The following is a 21,826-nucleotide window of genomic DNA, read 5'->3' as shown; positions in this document are numbered from 1 at the left end:
ATGAAGACTAAAACACCCCCAGCAAAATCAGAGATTCTCCTTTAGTCATACAGCTCTAGAACCAAAAATCTGAGCAATGCCATGCATTGCAGGGTGTGTTGATAAATCTTGGCAGTATTGGTGGCAGGCTCTGAAGTAGTTGAATTTTGGGGCAGGCATGTCTGTAAGTGGTGTCTTGCAACAGGGAAGATGGTGACAGCCTTATTTTACAGCAAGCACAGCCCTGCAAAACCTTCTGCAGTGCAGAAAAAGATGCGTAGTGCTCTGCCTGGCTTTCACTAGAGATTTAGCCTTACGTGACCCCACTGAAGTCATTGAAACTGTGCAGAGGAGAGCCTGCTTCTTATTTGCTTTGACTTTGTAGTATGATAGCAGGTGGAAAGGTGGCAGGCAGAAGAAAAAAAAAAAACCCAAACCAAAAACCAAAACACCCAGGTGTTTGCGTTTTGTGATGGGAGGAGAGCCGCAAAGGGAGGGAAGGAGCATTTTGCCGAGATTAAGTTGAGTAGTGGGAGGAAATGTGTGTGGGAGCTGAGCTGGAGGCTATTGATTGACAGCCAGGTCTTAACATCAGCTGCATAAAAGGAAATCGAAGAGACTGCCCAAATATTACCAGGATGAAAGGCAGGATAAATAGCACAGAGATGAATGCCGGGTTGGTCTGCCCTTCTGGAAGGGCAGCAGGTCTCTGCTTTTAACTTGGCATAGGAATTGCATAGCCCCATGCTGCGCTCTCCTCTGCACCAGTGTGTGCTTGTGTGCGGAGTTTGACAGCAGGATTTTGGGGGAAAATTGCACTCCTCTGTGGGCAAAGCATGTGAAGTATCTTGGATGCTTCCATACATTCAAAGCCTAGGATTTGAGATCTGTGCCAGATTTGCCTTTCTCCAGAAGAAGAAAAAAAAAAAAAAAAGGTGAAAATGTTTAAATCCTTTTCTGATTTTACATCTCTGTGCTAGCAGATACCAGAATTAACAAGCATATCTTGCAGAGCTCAGAGTGGTGGGATGGGACATTAAATGGGAGAGGATGAGGCTTCTTGTACCCAGGGAGCCTGTGAAATAAGTAGCGGGAACACAGGCAGGTTGCACAGTCCTTGGAGGGAGAGAGTCATGCTGGGCAGCTTCCAGGTAAGTCTTAAGAGCCCCCTTACTTGATGCTTTTAAGCCCCCTTTCCCTCTTAAAACTCCTAGGATTTTGCTAGATGCCTGTTTCTCTTTCAGCAGTGCTAGGATGTGTGGAATTAGGAAAGAGGCTTGAAACTTCCACACCATCTTTAATGGCTGCTAAAGAGTGAGGCAGTTACTGAAGACCAGTATCAAAAATTGTCCTTGCAAAAAACTCTCCAATCCAAATAAACAAAAGCCCTGAAATTTTCATCCCACCGTCAGTATTTGGTTTTGGGGCAGCAGCCTTCCACTGTGCTGTGGTAGCAAATTGCAGTCTTGGAATCCCGGAGATTAGAAACAAGCCTGAGTAGCAGACAGCTGGTGAATGTCTTTTAAAATTGTCTGTTTAACCCAAGGCTGCTTCACTGAATGCTTTTCTAGTTCTTATAATTTTAGTTAGATGTGTGATATCTTTGGCCTTTCTATAGGCAGACAGACTGCATGAATTGCATGTTTCCTATTGATGGAGCAGAGTGCAGTCTTTAGCTTCTGTTAACTACCAGCAGTAGTGTACTGGAAATTTCTGATTCAGAAATAGGTCTTCTATAAATGATTTAACATCAGGCTGTTGAAATGCATTTGTGTTTTTCTTCTTAGTGCTGTTAAAGACAAAGAAAACATTTAGCACCAAATTAATGGTTGCATTTTTGTTTTAATCCTGCAGATGAGGTTGATTTATATCTCAAAAATATGTGCTGCGGAGAGAAATTATAATATTACACAGTTTTTCAGTTGTACTTAATTTTTTTAATGCCAATCTTTTCATCTAGATGCTGTCTCTTTAATGTGGTGAGTTTTCTTTTTCAATAACCATAAGGTGCTGCATGTAACCCTCTAGTTTGTATTCCTTTGTTGGTTGAAATACTTGTCTGAAGTCTAGAGTGCCTGGGAAGCTGGGACCAGGCAGAAGGTGCAGAGGCTCTTACCTCCATCCCCTTTTCGTAGAGGGATGTAAAAGCAGAAGCGTGGCAGGCTGCCTGCAGTCCCTGGGGAGAGGCAGACCCCGCTGAAGAGAAAGGAATGGTACACTCCTACATGCAGATAGGAGAGAAGATGGGATTAAATGACAGAGCAGAGATTTTGCACAGTAGTGGCCGCTCTGATAAAATCTGGTTGTTTTTTCCTTGAGGATTATACAGAGATAAGCAGCTTTAACTCATTAGCACCTCCCTTTCCTCTTGCTCTCTGATGATGGCTTTAGGTTTGATGGCAGGTGGTGATGGCAGGACTTGCTGTGATCCGGGGTGCAGTGCTTGGAAGTGCAGCACATCCTGAAGCCTGAGATGTTAGGTCATGTGCCATTTCTTGCAGCTGAGATTAGACTCTAGCTCAGTTGATGTATTTATGCTTGGACCTTCCTCTTCATGGTGTTTAGTGCTCTCCGTGGATGAAAGCAATCATTGGAAGCATTGGATTTAGTTTTTTTAAAAAAATGAGCTTTCTTATACTCTCACTAACACAACTTCTGGAGCCGTAATGGAAATGAGCTTAACTTCATAACTCTGGAGAGCATGATGGTTGAGTCTTTGAAAATTGATCTGGCAAGTATTAAAAAAAAAGAAGTGATGTTTTTTGATATGCCTTCAAGTTAAGTCACTAATGATATTACAGGAACATCACAGTCACTGCAAATGTCAGTTCTCTGAAAGAAATACACATTAGGTGCTCCCTAAATGTTGTACAGAGTTACACTGTGTGCCTTGTGGCCATCCATAACACATCCCCACTTGCTGAAACTGGTCTGAGCAATTTCCAGCCCTCAAATGCTTTTCACCACCTCCTGCTGGAGGTTAACACTTCTCCATATCTGCTGGTGGTTGTGTGTGATTGTTCAAGCGATTCTCTGACCTTCAGCAAGAAAAAGGAAAGGTTTAAAGTCATTAAGATATTTTCTGGGCTATATTGGGATGTGCTTACCTGTCTCTCAGGCTGAATTGGCAGGGACCTCTGCCTGGGTCAGGGGCAGTGGAAGGAATACCCTCCCTTTTCATCAAATAGAGAATCACCACTGTGATAAAAATAAGACTTTGTATTTGTATGATGTCAGAATTCACGTGGAAGCATATATGTACATCATGTTTTGCACTTAAATTAACCACAGTAGTTGAAGAATGGTGTTTTTCTGCTTTTTAATTTCATGTACCCTATTTACTGGCATGTAAAGAAAAAGAAACTAGATGCAGATTTGTGCTATCTTGCATACTTCTCCTGTGTGTTTTCTCAATGGCTCTGCTCTTAGTAACTGTTGATTGCCTCTCCTCAAAGTTAGGCATGAATCCTGCACAGATCTGCCTAGCTTTTAACTGCAGGCATATCTCCAGCTTACTCTGTGGCACTACCAGGAAGGGGGAATTAACAAGTACATGTTAACCACAGTAGGGTCATGGCCTCTTTAACACCAGGGACACAAAAAAGGTTTAGAAATGAAAATACTGCTTAGCATGGCAAAAATGTCTTCAGGTTAGGTTCCTCACTCGGAAGGCTGTGGTGGTACATGTGAACCTCGTGCATCGCGGCAGGCATGTCTTGCTGAAATTGCAGAAGTTCCCATTTTCACATCCCAGGTCAGGGAGGAAAGGAAATGCTTTTCTGCTGGTGGTATTTGTAACTTATTTTGGACTGTAGTATCAGGTTATGTTTTCATGCCACTTGCTGCCATTTTAATTTAAAATTTAAGAACAGCATTTCCCCTGAAAAAACTGCATCGTTATGTTGACTCTGAGGGTGTTCCCTGTCAGCTCTGCAATAATGACATCTGGGTTGAAAAGGCTCTCAACTTCATCTCAGGCTGTATTTCCAATGAAAAAAAACCTGGCCTTTGGCCTTAGAAGATACATAGCTTGGAATATAGCTATTGCCTTGTACCAGAGCACCTTTAATTTATGATCTGTGCATTTGCTTTGTGCTGTGTCTGCAGCCGTGACTAGATGCAGGCAGCAATGCTAAGCAGAGGATGGAAGAGGCTTTGGGAATTAAGCCCTTGCAGATGAGCAGGTCAAAAGTAGAAGGGAACAAAACTCAAACTATCACTGGTTCTCCTGAGTTCTTTGCTGTACTTACATGGGTTGATCTAATCTCTTAATGTGACACTACAGTTGTCAAAAGCAGAGAGCAAACAATGTATCTCTTGTAGGCACTGTTGCAGTGCTACTGGCTGGTATGCTGGATCAGGAAAAAGCATTTCTTCCAAGTGATGCACTTCAGAGTGTAGCCAAAATGAAATGAAGAAGCAGTTGCTACAATTCCCACAAAGAGCTGTGAGAAGTTATCTGGAGCTCTTCTTAAAAACCTGTATAGCACACAAACAGTTTAAGATTTGCAGATCCCTGTAACCTTTATTGGAAGTAATCTTCTCTTTGCATGAGCAGGAATTCCCTGACTAGCATGCTTGGGGAGAGCAAAGGCCCATTTATTTCATACATCACTGCTGATTTTCTGGTAGGCTGTTTGGTGGGGGAGAAGAGCTTGGAGAAATGTGGTTGTCCTTATTGTGTTGGACATTGACTTGACGATGTGGTAGAAAGGAGCCTGGTGGAGTGGGGACAGACAGACTGTAAATGTGGTGTGGTGTGTTTTTTTTTTTTTTTTTTTTTTCTCCTGTGTGGATGCATTGGAAAAGGTCAACTCATTCTCCCAGCTGCTTTTGTTCCCTAACAAAGTACTAGTGGACAAACCCAGCAGTGTGTTTTCCCACTTCTGAAATGTCTGAAACAAAAGGTTTTAATTAGCTTCCTTTTATATTTCTAAAGGTCCTTTTATCTGACTTTAACAGGAATGTATCAAACCTCTGATATGGAAAACTTTGACAGTTAAAACATCTTTTCCCCCTAAAAGTCCTCATGAACCTCTGAAGCCCCGGGTGCTCTTATATGGGAAAGCTAAGATTTTGCGGGAGCTGTAACTCTTAAAAAAAAAAAAAAGTAATACTTTTCCTTTTTATACAGTGGGAAGAGATTGGTGAGGTGGATGAAAACTATGCTCCGATACACACATACCAAGTATGCAAGGTAATGGAACAGAATCAGAACAACTGGCTTCTGACCAGCTGGATCTCTAATGAAGGGGCATCACGCATCTTCATTGAGCTCAAATTCACCCTGAGGGACTGTAACAGCCTTCCAGGAGGACTTGGGACTTGCAAAGAGACTTTTAACATGTATTACTTCGAATCAGATGATGAAGATGGGAGGAACATCAAAGAAAACCAATACATTAAGATCGATACCATTGCTGCTGATGAAAGCTTCACAGAGTTAGACCTCGGTGACAGAGTTATGAAGTTAAACACAGAGGTGAGAGATGTTGGGCCCCTAACAAAAAAGGGATTTTACCTTGCTTTCCAGGATGTGGGTGCCTGTATTGCCTTGGTCTCTGTCCGTGTGTACTACAAGAAATGCCCATCTGTGATCCGCAACCTGGCCCTCTTTCCTGACACCATCACAGGAGCGGATTCCTCGCAGCTGCTAGAGGTGTCAGGCATCTGCATCAACCACTCTGTGACCGACGAGGCACCGAAGATGCACTGCAGTGCTGAGGGGGAATGGCTGGTGCCCATTGGGAAGTGCTTGTGCAAGGCAGGGTATGAGGAGAAGAACAACACCTGCCAAGGTAAGAGTTTGCAGGAAGGGTGCTGTGCTGAGGCTGCCAAGATGATGTGCAGCCTTGGCTTTCTCTTCTTCCGTGTCCTTCATGACAGGTTGAATTCACAGTGGTGGGTCCAGTTCTTACTTCCACTAAGGTCCTTTGGATCTGACCGTGACATCACGAAGAGAGAGGCCTTGGCTGGGTTTAGTGGGATTTGACAGCTATGTACAGGTCCTCTGGTGCTTACAGGGCAGTGCACAAGGAGAATCTGGCATGCCACTATTATCTTTGGAGCACTGTTCTGTTGGTTCCATGAGATGATTGCAATCTTATCTGTTACTTAAAGCTTAACATTGGTTTTCCTCAGTATCAGAGTTTTCTTATGAATTTTAGAAGCTTGGTTTCTTTTTTCTGGACTGCACCAGGGAATGTTTGAAGTTAATTTCCCTATGCAAGATGTTTTTTGCTTCTGTATTTAAAGGAGTATGTTTTTCTTTCTTTATCACTCTATGGAGGGGGTGGGAATTTGATATGATGGGAGTTGATTGATTTTCCTCTCTGGTAAATAGTTTAATACAAAGCTGCTCAGCTGTTCAGAGTTAAACCTAAAGCCTCACTGATAAAAATGCTTCCATATGTGCTGAAGTTTTCACACAACTAGCTGGTCAGCATAGGTCTCCTGAATCATTAGGGACCTTGTGCAGGTATCTGAAGCTTAGGACCTATAAAAGAATACCTTAAAAGATGTGCAACATACTCATAGGAGTGTGTGATCTCATTTTATGTTTTGTTGTATTACATACTTGTTTAAAAAAATTCCAACTCCATTGTAAATACGTAACAGGTAACTTAAAACCAATTTGTACATCGAAGGGGAAAGAAAAAAAGATTTCAATGCTACTTGCTTTTTGCAAAATTTATTATATGTTGATCTTCAGTCCTGTCTTAATTGCCTTGTACTTGCAGCCACTTAGTAATAGATACTGTAGGGTAGACAGAGGGATTTTGCTCCAACCAAAGTTGGTGTTGCATTTTCTCTTCACCTCACTCTGGGCACTTGTTATTTAGTGTTTGTAGTGTGGTGCAAAGGATAGATCAGTGCATATCCAAAGCAAACTGTGGCCTTGATCCCTTAGTCCTCAGTCACACACTGTGCCCCTGAAGAGTACTTAGTTCAAGTCTCTTCAATGGTTGACTTGGAGAAAAAACATAGTTATGTTTGTATTTGGAGAAACTTGTAATAAACAGAACATGGAGCGTGCTTTTTGACCAGGACAGTCGTCTTTTGCTGTAGATGTAGTCAATACAGCAAAATTCGACTTGGTTTTACTTTTCCTGTGCTAATAAAGATACTTCTCCCATTTAGGGGGAACAAAGAGTCAGATTTGATGTTTGATACTGTACAAAGGAGCTAAGATCAACATTACCCCAAACTGAGGAAATGCAGACTGTCACAGATAAAGGATGTGGGTCAGAGAGATCAGCAAGAATCTGCTTCATTGTGTCTAAAAGTACCATATCCCATAATAACATGCACTGGTTCGGTGCTATGTCTAGATGCTGACTTCAGTCACTGGTAAGAATTTTTGGAAAAAAGGAATATATCCATTGGTCACTTTTCAAATCCTGCCTTCCCGTGCTGCATGAGCAGCATGGGATATCTCAAAACCAAACAAAACCCAAAACACCAAAAAATCCACCCCCAAACCAAGAAACTGAAGTGGTTTAAACTAGAAACCTGAGACTATCTTTGAAGAGCCTACTGTGCCTGTAGAGTAGTTGGATCTCTGGTAGTGCTGAGATAGCAATCTCAGGTGTGCTTTCAGAAGACCTTAGTGATTTGAGGTGAGTTGTTTTTTTAAATATATTTTTCTTAGTCAATTGAGAGAACAGCATCTGACCCCACAATTTATGGACTGTATTGGACTGTGATCCTATTTTGGAACCATGAAGATGCTTTGTGGTGGTGTACCCTTGCCCTTCTGCCATAATGCATACCCACATAAACTACTCCCATACTTCACCTACAGCCTGCACCCTTGGCAGGAGTTTATCACTACTTACTCTAGAGCTGTTAAAGCTCATAATTCTCCTTTGTAGAAAGCCCTAAATTCTATCACCAAGTCAATGGGACGTGGAAATCTGAGTACCGATGGCAAAGTCTGTTTGAGGGCCCCATTTGGATGTCCTGTGTTTAGCTTGGGTCATCGTGCCAAGCTTCAAGATGCTCAGATGATAAGAGATGTTCAGCCTTAGGCCATTCAGGAGGTCTGCGTTAAGTATGCATGGATGGTTTGGATATTGTTATATTCCCAAGGATGATCTTTTTTTTTTCTAGGACAGTAAAGTTAAACTTTGCAGCCTGTAAGCAGAATAAGTAACACCAGGAAAGGTCCTATGTGCTTGTAGATGCTGCTTCCCCCCCCCCCCCGATCCTGACAGGTGTTTAGGAAATGCACTCTGTGCTTCTGGCTGACATAATGATGGTCTTGGCAGTCTGCGATGTAGCTTTGACAAACACTTAAATAACTTCTGACCTTTGCAAATCACTTGAGTGCATCTTGCAAGTGGTCCCCCTGCTTGCTTTCACTTAAGCATAGGTAGGTTATTAGTGACCATGCTTTGGGAAACATTTTCAACCCAGAAGAGCCAGGCTTTGTTTATTAAAATTTTTCCTGCAATGATGACATTTTCCAAGCTCTAGTGTCACGTCTGGACTAAGCAAACTACACTCTCTTATTAGAGGTGATGTAAATCCCAGTCACCCTCACAAACATATGGGAACTATTGAAATCCCTTCTGCCTACAAATCATTAATTGGCAACGATGTTCTGAATTCATCATCTTGTCAGCAGGGTTCCTGCTTGAAGAAGGCACTGGCAGTAACAGCTGAGCAATTTCTCTCACTGGGGACACTGAGGTTGTAAATATGACATGGTCTAATCTCCTTATATAATGTGCTTGCTCTCTCAATTAATATAGGCAGCTAGGTAGTAGTTACTGTAAAGAACTCATACTACTTGGATTTTTACACCTCCTTTGGCAACATGGCCCATTTATCAGCAACTGCTATGGGACAGCTAGAGGTAAATTGTGACTGTTTTGGGACATGTTTATAAAGGACCAGCGTTAAGGTTCATTATTCACAAGAATAAATTGATGTACTAGTTAATAAGAGAAATGAAAGCAGTTGCTCTGTGAATTTCTAAGCTGTTTCCAGAGCAGTGATTTGGTGCCACTAAAGGACTGATGGTTATTGGCTTTGTCATGGTTCAGCTGGTGCTGTCTGAATGGGTCCTTGAGGAAAATGCCCAGTTTCAAGTCTTGGCCAATTTCAAGTCTTCTAATGGTAGCATCCTCCTTAGCAGGCAGGACTCAACAGAAGTAGAGGGCCAGATCCTAAAATGCTGTGAAAGTCGATGTAGCGCCATTAAAGTCTCTGTCTTTACCCATGTAGGTGTTTGGCCAAACAATTTATCTGCCCCAGTCTATGCTTTCCTTCTTCCTGCATAGGTGAGTTTCATTGTAACTTCAGTTTTAGTTGCTTACTGTATACAGCAGGGCTCATCATCGGGGTTTGCGTAGGAAATTAATAAAGTCATTGTGAAAAGGGCACCTTCTGGCACTTCTCTTTGTATTCATCCTCACCTTTAGCCCAATATGTTCTCAGTGAGAAGCAAGAAGTACTTATTTTTATGTCTTCAAATGCTCTGGAGCCCATGTTACTGGAAGGGAGGGGATGTTGACATGTTCAACTAATGATACCCAAATACACTTGCAGTGGTGATGTCCTGCTAGTGACCAGGGGGCTGCAGGGTGATAACTGTGGATGTAATTGACTTGCAGAGCCTGATATTTTTTCAGCTACTTTTAGAGCTTAATCACAAATTAATTAAATATTTCAGTTTTAAAAAGAGCAAATAAAAACTGCAGTGAATGAGAGCGAAGCTTAAAAGGAGAGTAATGAGTTCAGTAGGTCGTGAGGCTCTCCTCTCCAAGAATCTATGCATGTGGCTACCTGAAGAGACATCAAAAGGAGTACAGATGGTTTTAGCCAGCTATGAGGTATGGACAAGATTACAGATGTTAGAGGTGGACAAAATAATGGAGGAAAACTCAGTGAAATCTTTCTTCACCCTTGCCACCTTCTGAGGAAGAACTTTGAAACTGAGGGCTGGAGGGAGGATGGGTTGTGGTATGTTTTTTTCTGGCTTTAGAAAGAAATTGCTGCCAGAGGAAATACTTGAATATTTTTTTCATAAAACAGCTCTAGAATGTTCAAGCCCTTCTGCTGCCTTAAATACTGATGTTTGTTTGATTATTCTTCCCTCAAACTCTGCTGAACATACCTCAATGCATTTACAAAACAATAATTTATTTTTGCTGATTGTTCATTACTTGTGTTGTGATTCAACTGAGCTCTTGCCAAGAGGAATGAGAATTTCTTACACAAAACAAAGGTTGTGGAAGAACCTCATGTTCACAGCTCTTTTATTCTGGATATAATTAAAACTAATTAAACATAGGTAGCTAACTTATGTGGATCAGAAGTTCACCTGCTGAATTAGTTCTCGGGTGATTTTGTTGCTGGCTGATTGGGGGTGAAGCAGAGTTACTCTTTTTCTGAGAGTGATGCAATCAGTACGATGTTTGAAAGCACTTTCCCAGAGCAGTGATTTGCTCCCCTGTTGATCAGCTATTGGAAGGATATTTGGAGGCAGGTTTGGTTGGGGTTTTTTTGCATCTGTGCAGGAGTAGGCAGGCAGAGGTAGTGACCCTCAGCTGGTGGGTAGCAGAAGGTACTGTCTGTGGAGGGTTGAAAGGCAACTTGAGGGCTTGCAGAGGTGGTGATTGCAGAGCCAGACTTGATGACTATTGTGTTTCTGTGTCTGCAGAGTAGCTACCCCAGAGGCCTGACTTGTGAATGAAATGCATAGCTGATACAGTAAAAAACCCTGTATTTTTAACAAATTCACTGTGTGTGGCTTCCTCAGGTGATGCAGTGCTGCAGCTCAGCTGTTGCCTTACCTGTCCCCTTATTCCTAGGAAATGGAAATGTGCTGCTGCACAGGTAACCTTATTTTGGAGCTTGGGCTTCTGCTCCAAAGCAGCCAGTGTTTCTGTTTTTGCATCTGATGTAGGCACAGGAGGGGGGCAACTTTTTGTCAACCCACTCCACAACTTGCTTGCCTGCCTCTTCACCTTGGGTTGGCTAAATTCTCACTGTAAACTTCTTGTTATGGATGCTAGAAAGACAGCATACTGCTAAATCCTGCCTGTCTTTGTGGGAGACTTCCCAGCTGGGACTCATGTGAATAAGGCAAGTGTGCTTCTACCCTTGTGGTGGAGTGGAAAGCAAGGAAAGTCCAGAAATAAATTTAAAAAAATAAATCTCTTTTTAATTGTTCTACTGGGACATGATTACATAGCAAGAAAAACATTGATGGAAATACTCAGTATATAGAGAATACTGAATTTTGAAATATAGTTGCCCCTCCAGGGAGTTCTTTGCCCATCATTCATACTTCTCATGCATTTTTCTGATTAAAAATCAAATTGGCTGGGAGTATAGCATAGTAGGTGTTTATATAATTATGAGCTGAAGTGCATAGTTAATTTTAATTAGGCACAAAACCAACCAGCATCAGAATAGCTGAATTTTTTGCCACATACTGTGTATTATCTTTTCAAATTTAAAGAAAATCACTTGAATGCTACATTCCAGCAAAAGACAGTTTTCACTGGAGGGGGAATAGGTTTTATACTGTAGAGGTGTGAGTGCATGTATATATTTAGGTGTCTTGTTCTGCAGTTGAAATAATTAACAAAAGCAGGGAAATGTTTTCCACAAGTCAAAACTGGGTTGCAAAAGGATTGATTAAATATTACTTTCTTTTTTGTTTTATTTTGCATGTGTATTTGCCTTCATTATAGGAGGCATGGTATCTGTGTATGTGCAATATATTGTGCTTTGCTAATGAGTTGTAACCTTCTGCACTGCCTTGTATGCTTGTAACCTTGGTGACTCTGAAGATCTTTCCTCATTCTACAGCAATGCTTTTAGGACGTTACTTTGACCAACTTAACCTTACTGTTCTTTGCAGTGTGGCTACTGTGCATTCACCTTCCAGAAGGACAGTTAAGGAGTACTTTAAACCCCCCCACAAAGTATAGTTTGAGCAGTGCAAATAAAATAATGTTTAGAAATGGCTCTGAAAGCATAACCTATGAAGGTCATGTTTGCTTCTTAGCCATAAGATATTTTGGGGCAGATCACAGGGTATGCTTTCAGTCTGGTCATAGATAACTAACTAATATTAGCATTGTTGAATATATCCATTAGTAGCTTAGGGAATTTCTTAAATTATGGGGTGGGAGAAGCGTTGAAGGAGAAAAGGAGTGTTAGCCATGGTGCCATTAGGTTCTTTTGACTGCCACCTTTGACTTTGAATTGCTTGGAAATAGGTCGCTTATTAATTGTGGTTTCTAGAAACAATTATATACTCTGGAGAAATACTGAAGATAAAGTACATGAATGCTGGTTGGCAATGCAGTGAATTTAATTGTCTTGATTTAAGATATGGCTGTCCCCAGCTGCTCGCTCTATCCCATTGCTGGAAGCTGCTGCTGGCTTTTCAGAACTGGATAGTCTGCCCATGAGCTGATGTGACCAATGGAGGACTTGTCTTGATGCTCCAGCATGGGGACAAATAAGATGTGGGCACTATTCCTGGATGGTGATCTTTTGCAGCCACCTTTCTGCTACCTTTCGAACTGCCAAGGGTCTGCCAGAGCTCGTTCATCAGAGCCCTCATTTCACCTAATTTATATGGGGTATTAAAACGAAGTTGTACTATTGTGTTTTGTTCATAACTAAGGTTTTCAGTTTTGTGTTTCTTGTTTAGAAACATTTAGCAGTGCTTAATGATGTGTTGACTTTTCAATAACAAGCTTTTCTCTCTGCATGCTTTACATCTTGACCATTTTAACTTACTTTGGGTTAATATTGAGGTTGAAATCCCAGCTCCACAGAAGGAGGCCACAACTGTGCCTTCTATGAACAGATTTGCAGCTATTTATTTATTTAATTAATGCTTTCAGTAGACTGCAATAAGAGTGAAGAGACTGCAGCACAGATGCCTGCAGAAAGAGGTAAATCTGCTCTTCCTGTGAACAGAGATGCCCATTTATTTTGCTGGAAGTTTGCTAATTTTCAATCACTGAAGAGGTTAATCTAGTATAGACACTTTGTCCATGAACACCATGTGATGAAGGTTGTATTGAGCATGATACTGATGTGCTTCCATTTCTGCTTGCCCTCAGGGTGGTTATGAAGTGTTAATACTGCAACAAACTCAAAGAGCAAGGCTAGGTGTTTACATAAACCCCAAACCATGTATCCAAAACAGGTTAAAGAAAAAAAGAGACAATACCAGGCTTATGGATGTCCCCTGTTACTTTCATATACCTGTCTTATCTTATAAAGGTATGTCCTTAAAAAAACAGCTGAGGCTTGAAGAATTGGGATTTAATATGACAACTTTCTTTTCACTATAAATGACAGTCAATCAAGTTAAGGCCAAGGAAACTCCATGTCTCCATGTCTTCCCCCCTACTCTGAAAATCCAGGCTCCAAGAGCTGCAGGTCAGTGACATTATCAGGACAAATCCACTGGATGGGAGGTGAAGCAAGACTGTCCCTGCCTACATGCCTCCCTGCACTGCCTGAGGTTATGTTCTTGGAAGCAGGGTGGGTGGGAGAGGATATACATCAGCAGAGCATCCGCATCTTCAGCCTGGCATCCTTGTACAGCCACCACCTGTAGTGGTGGTGGGCTCAGCTCCCATGGCAGGTTTGCCTGGCCAGCATGGCATAGGAGGCAACATCGGCTTGGGATGTGACCCATTCTTGCAGTGAGACTTCATGGTGTGTCCTGAGTCAAGTTCTCATGGTACGCTTTGAGTGGCTTGTGAGTAGTTTCCCTGGCAGTTCAGACCTGACTGTTTCAGTGTGAGCAACGAAATAGTCAATACAGATTACTAAAAACATTTTCAGATCGTCCAAAGGGCTTTTAGATCTTGAAGGATCTACTTTATGAAGTAGGTAAGAGTAGCTATTCCCCATTTAAAAATGACAGCCTAGTGCCAGCCAGAGGCTAGGGCCTGAACCAGGGCTCCGGATGTTGGTCCTGTACTTGATCCCATGTGATCTTTTTATGGTCTTAGACTAACCTAAAACCCTTGTAAGATAATTCATCTCCAGGTGGATTAATTGGGAAATGACAAAAACCCCATTTCTCTAGAGCTGGAATTTGAACAGAAGTTGTCTTTGCAAAAGACTTGCCTTTGTACTTCAATTAGATGCTTTCCTTCAAAAAAGGTTTGGCCTGGAGGTACATTTTCTGAGCAGCACTCTCATGTCAACTGGAGCCTCTGCCTAGTGTGAGAGCTGTGCCAAGGATTCCATCTCTATCTGAAGGTCCCTTCTGCTGCAGAGCCTCAGCATTATTGAGTACTAGACCCTCTGTGTATAGATAAAAAAGCATCCCGTGCTCGAGAAGACTCTCCAGTCCCTCTGCACATGTGTGACTAGTATTATTTGAACAAAGTGAGCCTGCCTAGGGAGCAAGCACAATCTTTATTGAACTCTGGAGTCATGGTTAGCATCCACCAGGTGAAATGGCTGCCTCCTGTGTGGTCATAAGGGTTACTCTGCTACAGTACTAATTCCCCAAATAATGAATTAGAGGTCTTACACTGAGTCAGACAGTCTGTCAGCCCATTGCAATGGTGACAGAGGTCACAGTGTTGCCTTCAAAACCTGCCTGGAAAGGAAGCTTTTTAATTACTGCAGAGTCAAAGGAAAAGCTGCTCCCTATGATCATGGGGAATGTGCTAATTTGGTATTCAACCGAAGCAGACTGTGGGTTGCAGCTTCCCAGCTCAGAGCCACTTTGCATATAGCCTGCAACCCAGACAGAGCCAGGACCATGGACTTCATTACTGCTGGGGCTCTGTGTGCGTTCAGGAAGCGTCAGCGATGGTGGGATCTTGGGATAGGAGCCAGCGTTTTATTAGTATAAATCCAAGGTAATTGGGCATGTTAATTACTGGAACAAATCCACAGCGGGGAGGAAAGGGTTCAGGATAAAGGGGAGGTGCCATGGTTAATTGCCAAGATCCATGGATGCCCTGTGACCCTGTGCTGGTGGGATTTCCTGAATTGCAATAGTTGACTTGCAGCAGATTAAGTATTATCTCTCCAGGAAGAAACCTCTAGAGCAAAGGTCTACAGAGGGAATTTGAGGTAAAAACTGCTCAAGGCTCACAGAGTATTGTGTCAAAACCAGTCATGGGACCTTCCAATACCAAGTCAGATGTTGCTCAGGGATTTGCGTGCATGTGAGTGTGCTATAAGCATACAGATGATGGGATTTCACTCTTCCTGTCCCACCTGGTTTTGGGACTGCTTTTTGCCCAAGCACTTGATGCTTTCAGTGCCAGAGCAGGTGATCGGCAAGAGACTCATCCTAGAAGTGAAATGCATGGAAATGGCTACAAATCTCTGCAGAAAAAGGCAGGTGTTTGTCTTGCAAAACAATCTTCCCCTCTCTGCCTACCTAAAGTCCTCAGCCTCAGATAAAGCTTTTCTCCCCTTCCCATTTACAAAGCTGACCTGTATTATTTATTTATAAAGCCTTTTTTTTTAAGAAGAGCTTTTACATTATTTTTCTTTGCTCTCACAGTTCAAGCATGATTTAATACGTCAAAACTAGTTTGCTTATCTGGCCTTGATTGTCTTGCATACTTCCACTAAAACAGGGCAGTCATCCTTCCAGGCATGCTGCTGCCCAAACAAATGAAGTGTCACGGCAGCTAGGACCTGCTGTCGTGTTGTGACAGAAGCAGCATCCTCCGACAAAGCCAGCAGCGGGGAATTTAGACGGAGGTAATGCCTACAGACACAGCTTGGGTCAGAGCAGTGTGGGCCCACACAGGCAGATGCAGAGACAAGCTTATGCTTGAGAGACTTAATCGATCATTCATGTGTAAAGGCATTTCAGTCCAGATTGCGAGTCTAGCTAGCACCAGAGAAAGAAACCATCCTGTTGGTGCCTGTGCTGGTGAGCCTGGCAGAAATAGTACTCGGAGCCCTTGCTGCAAGGTAGTGCTGCCAGACTAATACATCTGGGTGCAGGTTTCCTGGCAGAAGTGAGTTGCAGTGTGATCTTGTGCTTTCTGTAGTCAGTGGGGATTTTATCATTGATTTTGGTGTGAGGGAGATGATAATTCTTTATAATATATTCTTAACAACTAAATGATTTCCTGGCCTAGATCTTTATTAAGTGTTGCACTGATTGCCAGCAAAGCACAGCCTATAGGGTAGAAATTTAGTTCATAATAATTGGTGTAACTCAGATCAGATCTATTTCTCTGTAAATGGTCTGATCCTGATCTCCTCCAAACCTCCCAAATATCAGAGTTTCTGTCTCTTTGTGGTTGTTATTTTCTCATGTCATGCAGGGGGACACAGGCTAAAGTTAATCCATGTGTTTCTGCCCTGTGCTCCATTGAAGAAAGTAGGGAAGAAGTTTTGAGTTATCCCTCTTACTACAGTTTAAAATGTCATGTCAGCCCTTTGAGCCTGCTTGCAGGACTTGCTGTGCCATAGGAAGCCTTCCCTAAGCTGCTGCTGTGGTGCTGTGTGCTCAACTGACTCTTGGTCTGCATTGGCATCCTCATCATTGATGTCTTTGGGCTCTTGCCTCCTAGATGTGTCAGTAACATGATACTCAGCAGTCAGGTCAGACATCTGGTGCTTTTTTGCTAGTGTGCTATGTGGGGTTTGCACTCTCTGGTGTGTGGGATGGCTGCCAGCTGGAAATCTGGTGATTGGGGACAAGTGAAATGATTGTGTAAGTCTGTCATTGAATCAGCTCTGAACATGGCTAACAGCATTGACAAGAGCTGTGTCATCGTGACGGTGAAGGTGGTGATGCACTGGCTCTGAAATGTAGCGTGTTAAGTGCACTGGTAGATGTGGGGCAGTGCCTCCTGCCAGACCCTGCCCTTCCCAAATATTGTAGGGTACTGTTTGGTTTGGCGGCCTCCCAGCAATTCCCAGGGTAGAAGGGTGCTTGAAGAGAGCCAAAAAGTCTGTTTCTTTTTGCTATTTCTTCTGCAGGATAAGACTATGCTGGATCAGCCATTGTTAAATAAAGCAGCTGGCCAGTGTTAACCTGAAAACTTGATCCCATGACTATGTAAACTTACAGTTGAATGTATGTTCTTACAAAAGGTGTTTGTCAAGATGCTTGTGCATGATGCCTTCTGTATCTTTGGTCATGCCTGTATGTGCAACTAGTTTACTGCACTTTGTGCATGCTGTGCACACGACTGAGAACACAGTGCTTCTGATGTGGCATGTGTGTTTAATACCATGTGTAGCTTCAGCTAACAGGAAGATGAGTATTTTACAAGAAAAGACCAGCCCAAACTAGAGTCAGTGTTTTCAGGTGGAGGCATTTGCTTTTAGGTTGAACGCATAAAAACATTAGCTTAAAGTTCCAGTGTTCATTTTCAGCAAGATTGTTGTAAAGCATTTTGCCACTCTGATCGAGGAGAAAGCTAGGCTGTGCAACATTTGTGCTGCAGTTAATGTCCATGGGACATCTGAGTCTGCAGAGGCATTGTGGGATTTAGTCAGAGGCATGTTGTCACTGCCTGTGTGCTGCTTGCAGATGGGTGAGGGCTGGTGGAAAGTCAGGCTAGTCCATTTCTCGTTTTGCCGTCCCCTTCTGTGTTTTGCATTGTGTATGTGCATGCCAGCAGTGTGGGCTGTGAATACAGAGAAACAAAAACATTCTTTCTGAAAGTTTATTGAGCAAAGGCTTCTGGTTTAACAAATTCAAATTTTACATGTTCCAAAGACTGATTTCCAGATGCCATTGGGAAAAGTGTCGGGCCACATTCAAATTAGCCTTATTGTTCTATAATATCTTACTGGAGTACAAGGTTAATTAGTACCATAGGCAATATGCATTATTCATCACAGTAATCAGACTTTTCTGTTGGGCTGTTGTATGTTACAAATGTTTTCCCTTCCAATAACAAATCCTTGATATATTATTTTCATATTTAATCCTACTAAATCATATTTATGATATATAAATTATGTGGGCACTCTGCTGATGGAAAACATTTCAGTTGTCAAAAGCACTGTAATTTTAATGTTTAACTCCTGACTTGCTTGGTCATAGACCTCCAGGACCATGGGAGGTACAAGAGGATTTTATTAACATCCATCTTCGATCTGACTCAAACTGGGGATAGCACTAGTGATGTCAGTTTTACATCAGTAGTGTTTTCAATGGGATTTTACCAGGAGTATCTCGTTGCAGGCGTGAAGTGCTGAGGTCATGTTGCTGCTATGGCACTGTGGCTGCTTGCAGTATCCTAGCATAGATCTCAAGCATCTCCATTCCCACCCAGAGGGTTGCAGCTGGGATTGGCTATTTCTTGCAGGTCTCTGTCAAGCACAAGGGCTAAATATGAGGTGTCCTTGGCTACCCCCCAGTGCCAGCGACCCTGCCTTCTTCCAGGGTCCCAGGCACTGCAAGCAGGAAGATGCTGGCTGGCAGGTTTGCCCAAGGTCTAGTGAATGGTGGCTTTTAGTTGCAAAGGCTGTTTGTGGTGCAGAGGGTTTGGCCTTTCTTTCTCAGTTCAAGAAACCAGCACTACTTCATCCTCAGCCAGTAATGAGTCCACTAGAGAAGAGTCATGTAGGAGAAGAATTTACAAAGTGCTGTGATTCATCTGATCCTTCCTTTCCCTAAAGGCAAGCACTTTCACCCCTGAGATCCTGCTGCCTTCCTTGTCCAGCATTCTGGAGGCTGAGTCACACCCATATCCTGAGATTATGGTGATGCAGGTGCCTATAGCTTCCAGAGCAGCACGTGGAAAACAGAGTGAGCTGCAGTGATCCCTCTCTGCCACAGTGCCTACTTAAAGAATAATATTAATCTGAAAGATCTTTGAGAGATCTTTCATTGCTGCTTTCCAGCTCTGCCATTATGCCCTGGCTGTCTTCTGGAGAAGTTTTCCAGCCTTTTGTCAGCTGTACACTTATGTATTAAGTGCATAGATAAGAGGAAAAACAGAGACACAAAGGCTGGGTGACTTGTTGAAGGTTCCACGAACCAATTTTGATGGAGTTGGGAGGCTCAGGCTTCCTGTTTCTGTCACTCTTGCTTCAAGATCATTAGCAATTCCTCTAATCTGTTTTACTCTCCTGAGAAGAATTTAGGCATGCACTTGCTTTCTAACATAAGATGGTGTAGCCTCCTTGCTCAGCTGGACATGTCTTGCAAAGTGATGCTGGGCTGTCAGGGCCCAGGGGAGTAAATTGCACAGACATGGCTGGAGGATAAATATGGCAGAGTTTCACCTTAAATAGCCTGTGGCAACAAATCCACTGCACTGCACCAGCCTTGATGAAGCAATGGCGAGGAATGCTCGAGATTCCTTTGCGTTCAAATCAGTAAGTAAATTATTTCCTGGCAACCCTGACTCACTTCCCTTCTGCCCCTCATGTTTTGTACGTGCATTGTTTTCCCTCATGGAGTTTCCCTTTAGGAGGAACAGAGCGCTTGACTTGGGTGACTGCTATGCTGCTTGCTGCCTCCTGGCTGGGACAGAGAGGAATTTCAGGGGCACAATTTTTGCAATCTAACGCGGAACACAATGTTGGTTTTGTGTCAGATAACAGAAATGAGCACATGCTTTGAAAGTGAGTACTCTGCTGTGTCTGGGGCTTTCTGGGGCAGTTTGGAAACAGCTTTTCAGCAAGAACGGGCAGGTGGATAAATGTCTAAATTACACTTGTCTATCAAACAACTGGCAAACGCCTCTGGTCCTTGATTTAGGTGCTATTGTGATATAAACAAATGAGCAGTCACAGGAATGTAGAGAGGTGATGATGAGTATTATTCTTTTCCCCTGATTATTACCCACTGCTTTAAAACAAATAGCTGAGATGCCTTTCAGGAGACCTCTGCTCTTGCATGAAACTGCATTTGTAGAGTAATTTGGATTGCTTCAGGTTAGAACAGAAGGGTACACACACAATGTTTGCTTAAAAGTTGATTATAGGCAGCAGAATAATAAGTAAATTGTACCTAAAATATAATTATGTAAATCACCAAAAGTGGAATGGCTTTGTCAGCTTAGTCTTTAAGAGTCTCATCAATAACTTATGAGCTTCAGTAAATGCACAGTGCTTGTATTCTACTTTGTTGCACATTGTTATGACATAAAGGCAAAGGAATTTAATTTTTTTAAGAAATCCTGGGGACAAAAAAAAAATTCACAGCAATCACTGGTGTGTAAGTCTTGTGTTGTGTTGTAGATCAGTGTGGTTGAAAGTATTAATGAGAGAAAATCTGTGGATGCTGCGTCCATAGATCTCTGAAATAGCTTGTAGGGGCAAAGACTAGACTCTAGCTGATAAATAATAGAAGAGCTTTGCTCCTCTCCTCCCCTCCCTTTTCTTAGGTTTACATGACATGAAGTACTACTTGGAAATAGTAGTATGGCATTCAGTCTGTATGGGAATATAACAAAAGTCATTGTTGTTCCAGAGAAAAAATATATTTCTGATATATTTTGATTTTTGAAGTAGTTGCTTTATAGGTCTGAGTCTGACGGGGAGAAAAAACTGTTAATTGCCACAACTGTGGCATGGGTGGAAAGAGAGCCATGAAATTGGAGAGTACACATAGGGGGGAAAAAAGCTCATATTTTTTGCTTTGGCCACATAACTTAAAAATACAAACAGCACATGTACCTGATTGCCCCATTGAAGGAAGGGGAGGTGTCCCTCCAAGAAGCTGCTCAGAAGGGAACTGGGGTTGGGGCATGACACACCAGGCAAACTACTCACATGATGTTTGGCATACATTGTGGTGACTCTGTGGTATCTTTTTCTGATACTTTTATTCCATAAATGTTTTACATCTAGTTATTAAAGGAGGATGTGGTGCTGATGCTAGGTGGGACTGACCTGTGATTTCCAGAATATAACCCCATAAGCTCAGGTTTATTCTCTATTTATTTTTTTTTTAGTGCTAGAAATGAATTTTTTTTTTTTCCTCTAGTGACAGCAAGTGATTAACTTCTCCTAGATGCTATAAAACCACCATGTTTAAAAATGTTTTGAATCTTCATTTCTTGGAGAAGAATCAGGTCCTACTTTAAATAGCTTGTTTATGTTTTGTGAAAGGCAATAAAGGAAATGCCATTTTAAAGACCAGGAAATCATAGAACAACATAATGTTAGTAGCACTAACATGTGGCTCACATGGCCTTTCTAAAGCCAAAGGAGTTTTGTAATTGATGATGAAGGAAAAGGGCTGAGTTGTCAGTCTCAGTTGTGCTTCTTGTATACTTGGCTTTTTGGGATGGAATTCCCAGGGCTTTTCTCACAGGATCAAGGTGATGTCATTATCCTTATTTTAGTGATGAGGAAGCGAAGCAAAGAAAGAAATTGCCAAAATCATGTATCATTCAGTTGAAAATCAGGCTTCCCAATATTGTACTTGTTAAACCACATGTCCATGAAGATATAATGACTGTTATTTTTTCTCATTAGTGAGTGTAGACATGTATCTACTGTATTTTAGCTGATCTTCAGTGACTTGCTGTCCTGTCAATAGTTTCAGTGATGTGATTTGTAGTTTACAGTTGAGGAGGTTTTTTTCCACACAGTTAGGCCAAGATTTCCACTGTAGCTCAGGCACTTTATTGCATTTTTGTATTGCATGTTCTCACAGTCTACAGGATGTTCTCAACTAGGTTAGAAAAGCTAGAGACAGGAGAACATCATTGATTGTGAGTATTTAATTCCTAATGTCTTAAGCTGTTGAGGAAATAGGAGATATTTACCATGTTACATAAATTCCACTACAAATTACGTGGTATTATTAAATGTGTGTATCTTCCCTTCTAGAAAAGGCTGGATTAAATAACTTTGCTCTGTCATGATTTACTAAAAAGAATGATTTGCAGCCTTTTCT

At 42.1% G+C, this 21,826-nt stretch overlaps 1 protein-coding gene across 14 annotated transcripts in view; it reads left to right on the top strand.

Annotated features, from left to right (window-relative positions):
• Positions 1-21,826, top strand: part of EPHA5 (EPH receptor A5) — a 197,043-nt gene that overhangs the window by 36,986 nt on the left and 138,231 nt on the right. For all 14 annotated transcript variants that reach the window (XM_074905404.1, XM_074905402.1, XM_074905403.1 and 11 more), the window contains exon 3: positions 5,114-5,777. In XM_074905404.1, the coding sequence (XP_074761505.1) occupies positions 5,114-5,777 (664 nt within the window). The remainder of the gene's footprint in view (positions 1-5,113; positions 5,778-21,826) is intronic.

This window comes from Athene noctua, chromosome 4 (assembly GCF_965140245.1).
Source record: "Athene noctua chromosome 4, bAthNoc1.hap1.1, whole genome shotgun sequence".
In the NCBI taxonomy this organism is placed as follows: Eukaryota; Metazoa; Chordata; class Aves; order Strigiformes; family Strigidae; genus Athene; species Athene noctua.
This window is presented reverse-complemented; position numbering and strand designations above follow the sequence as displayed.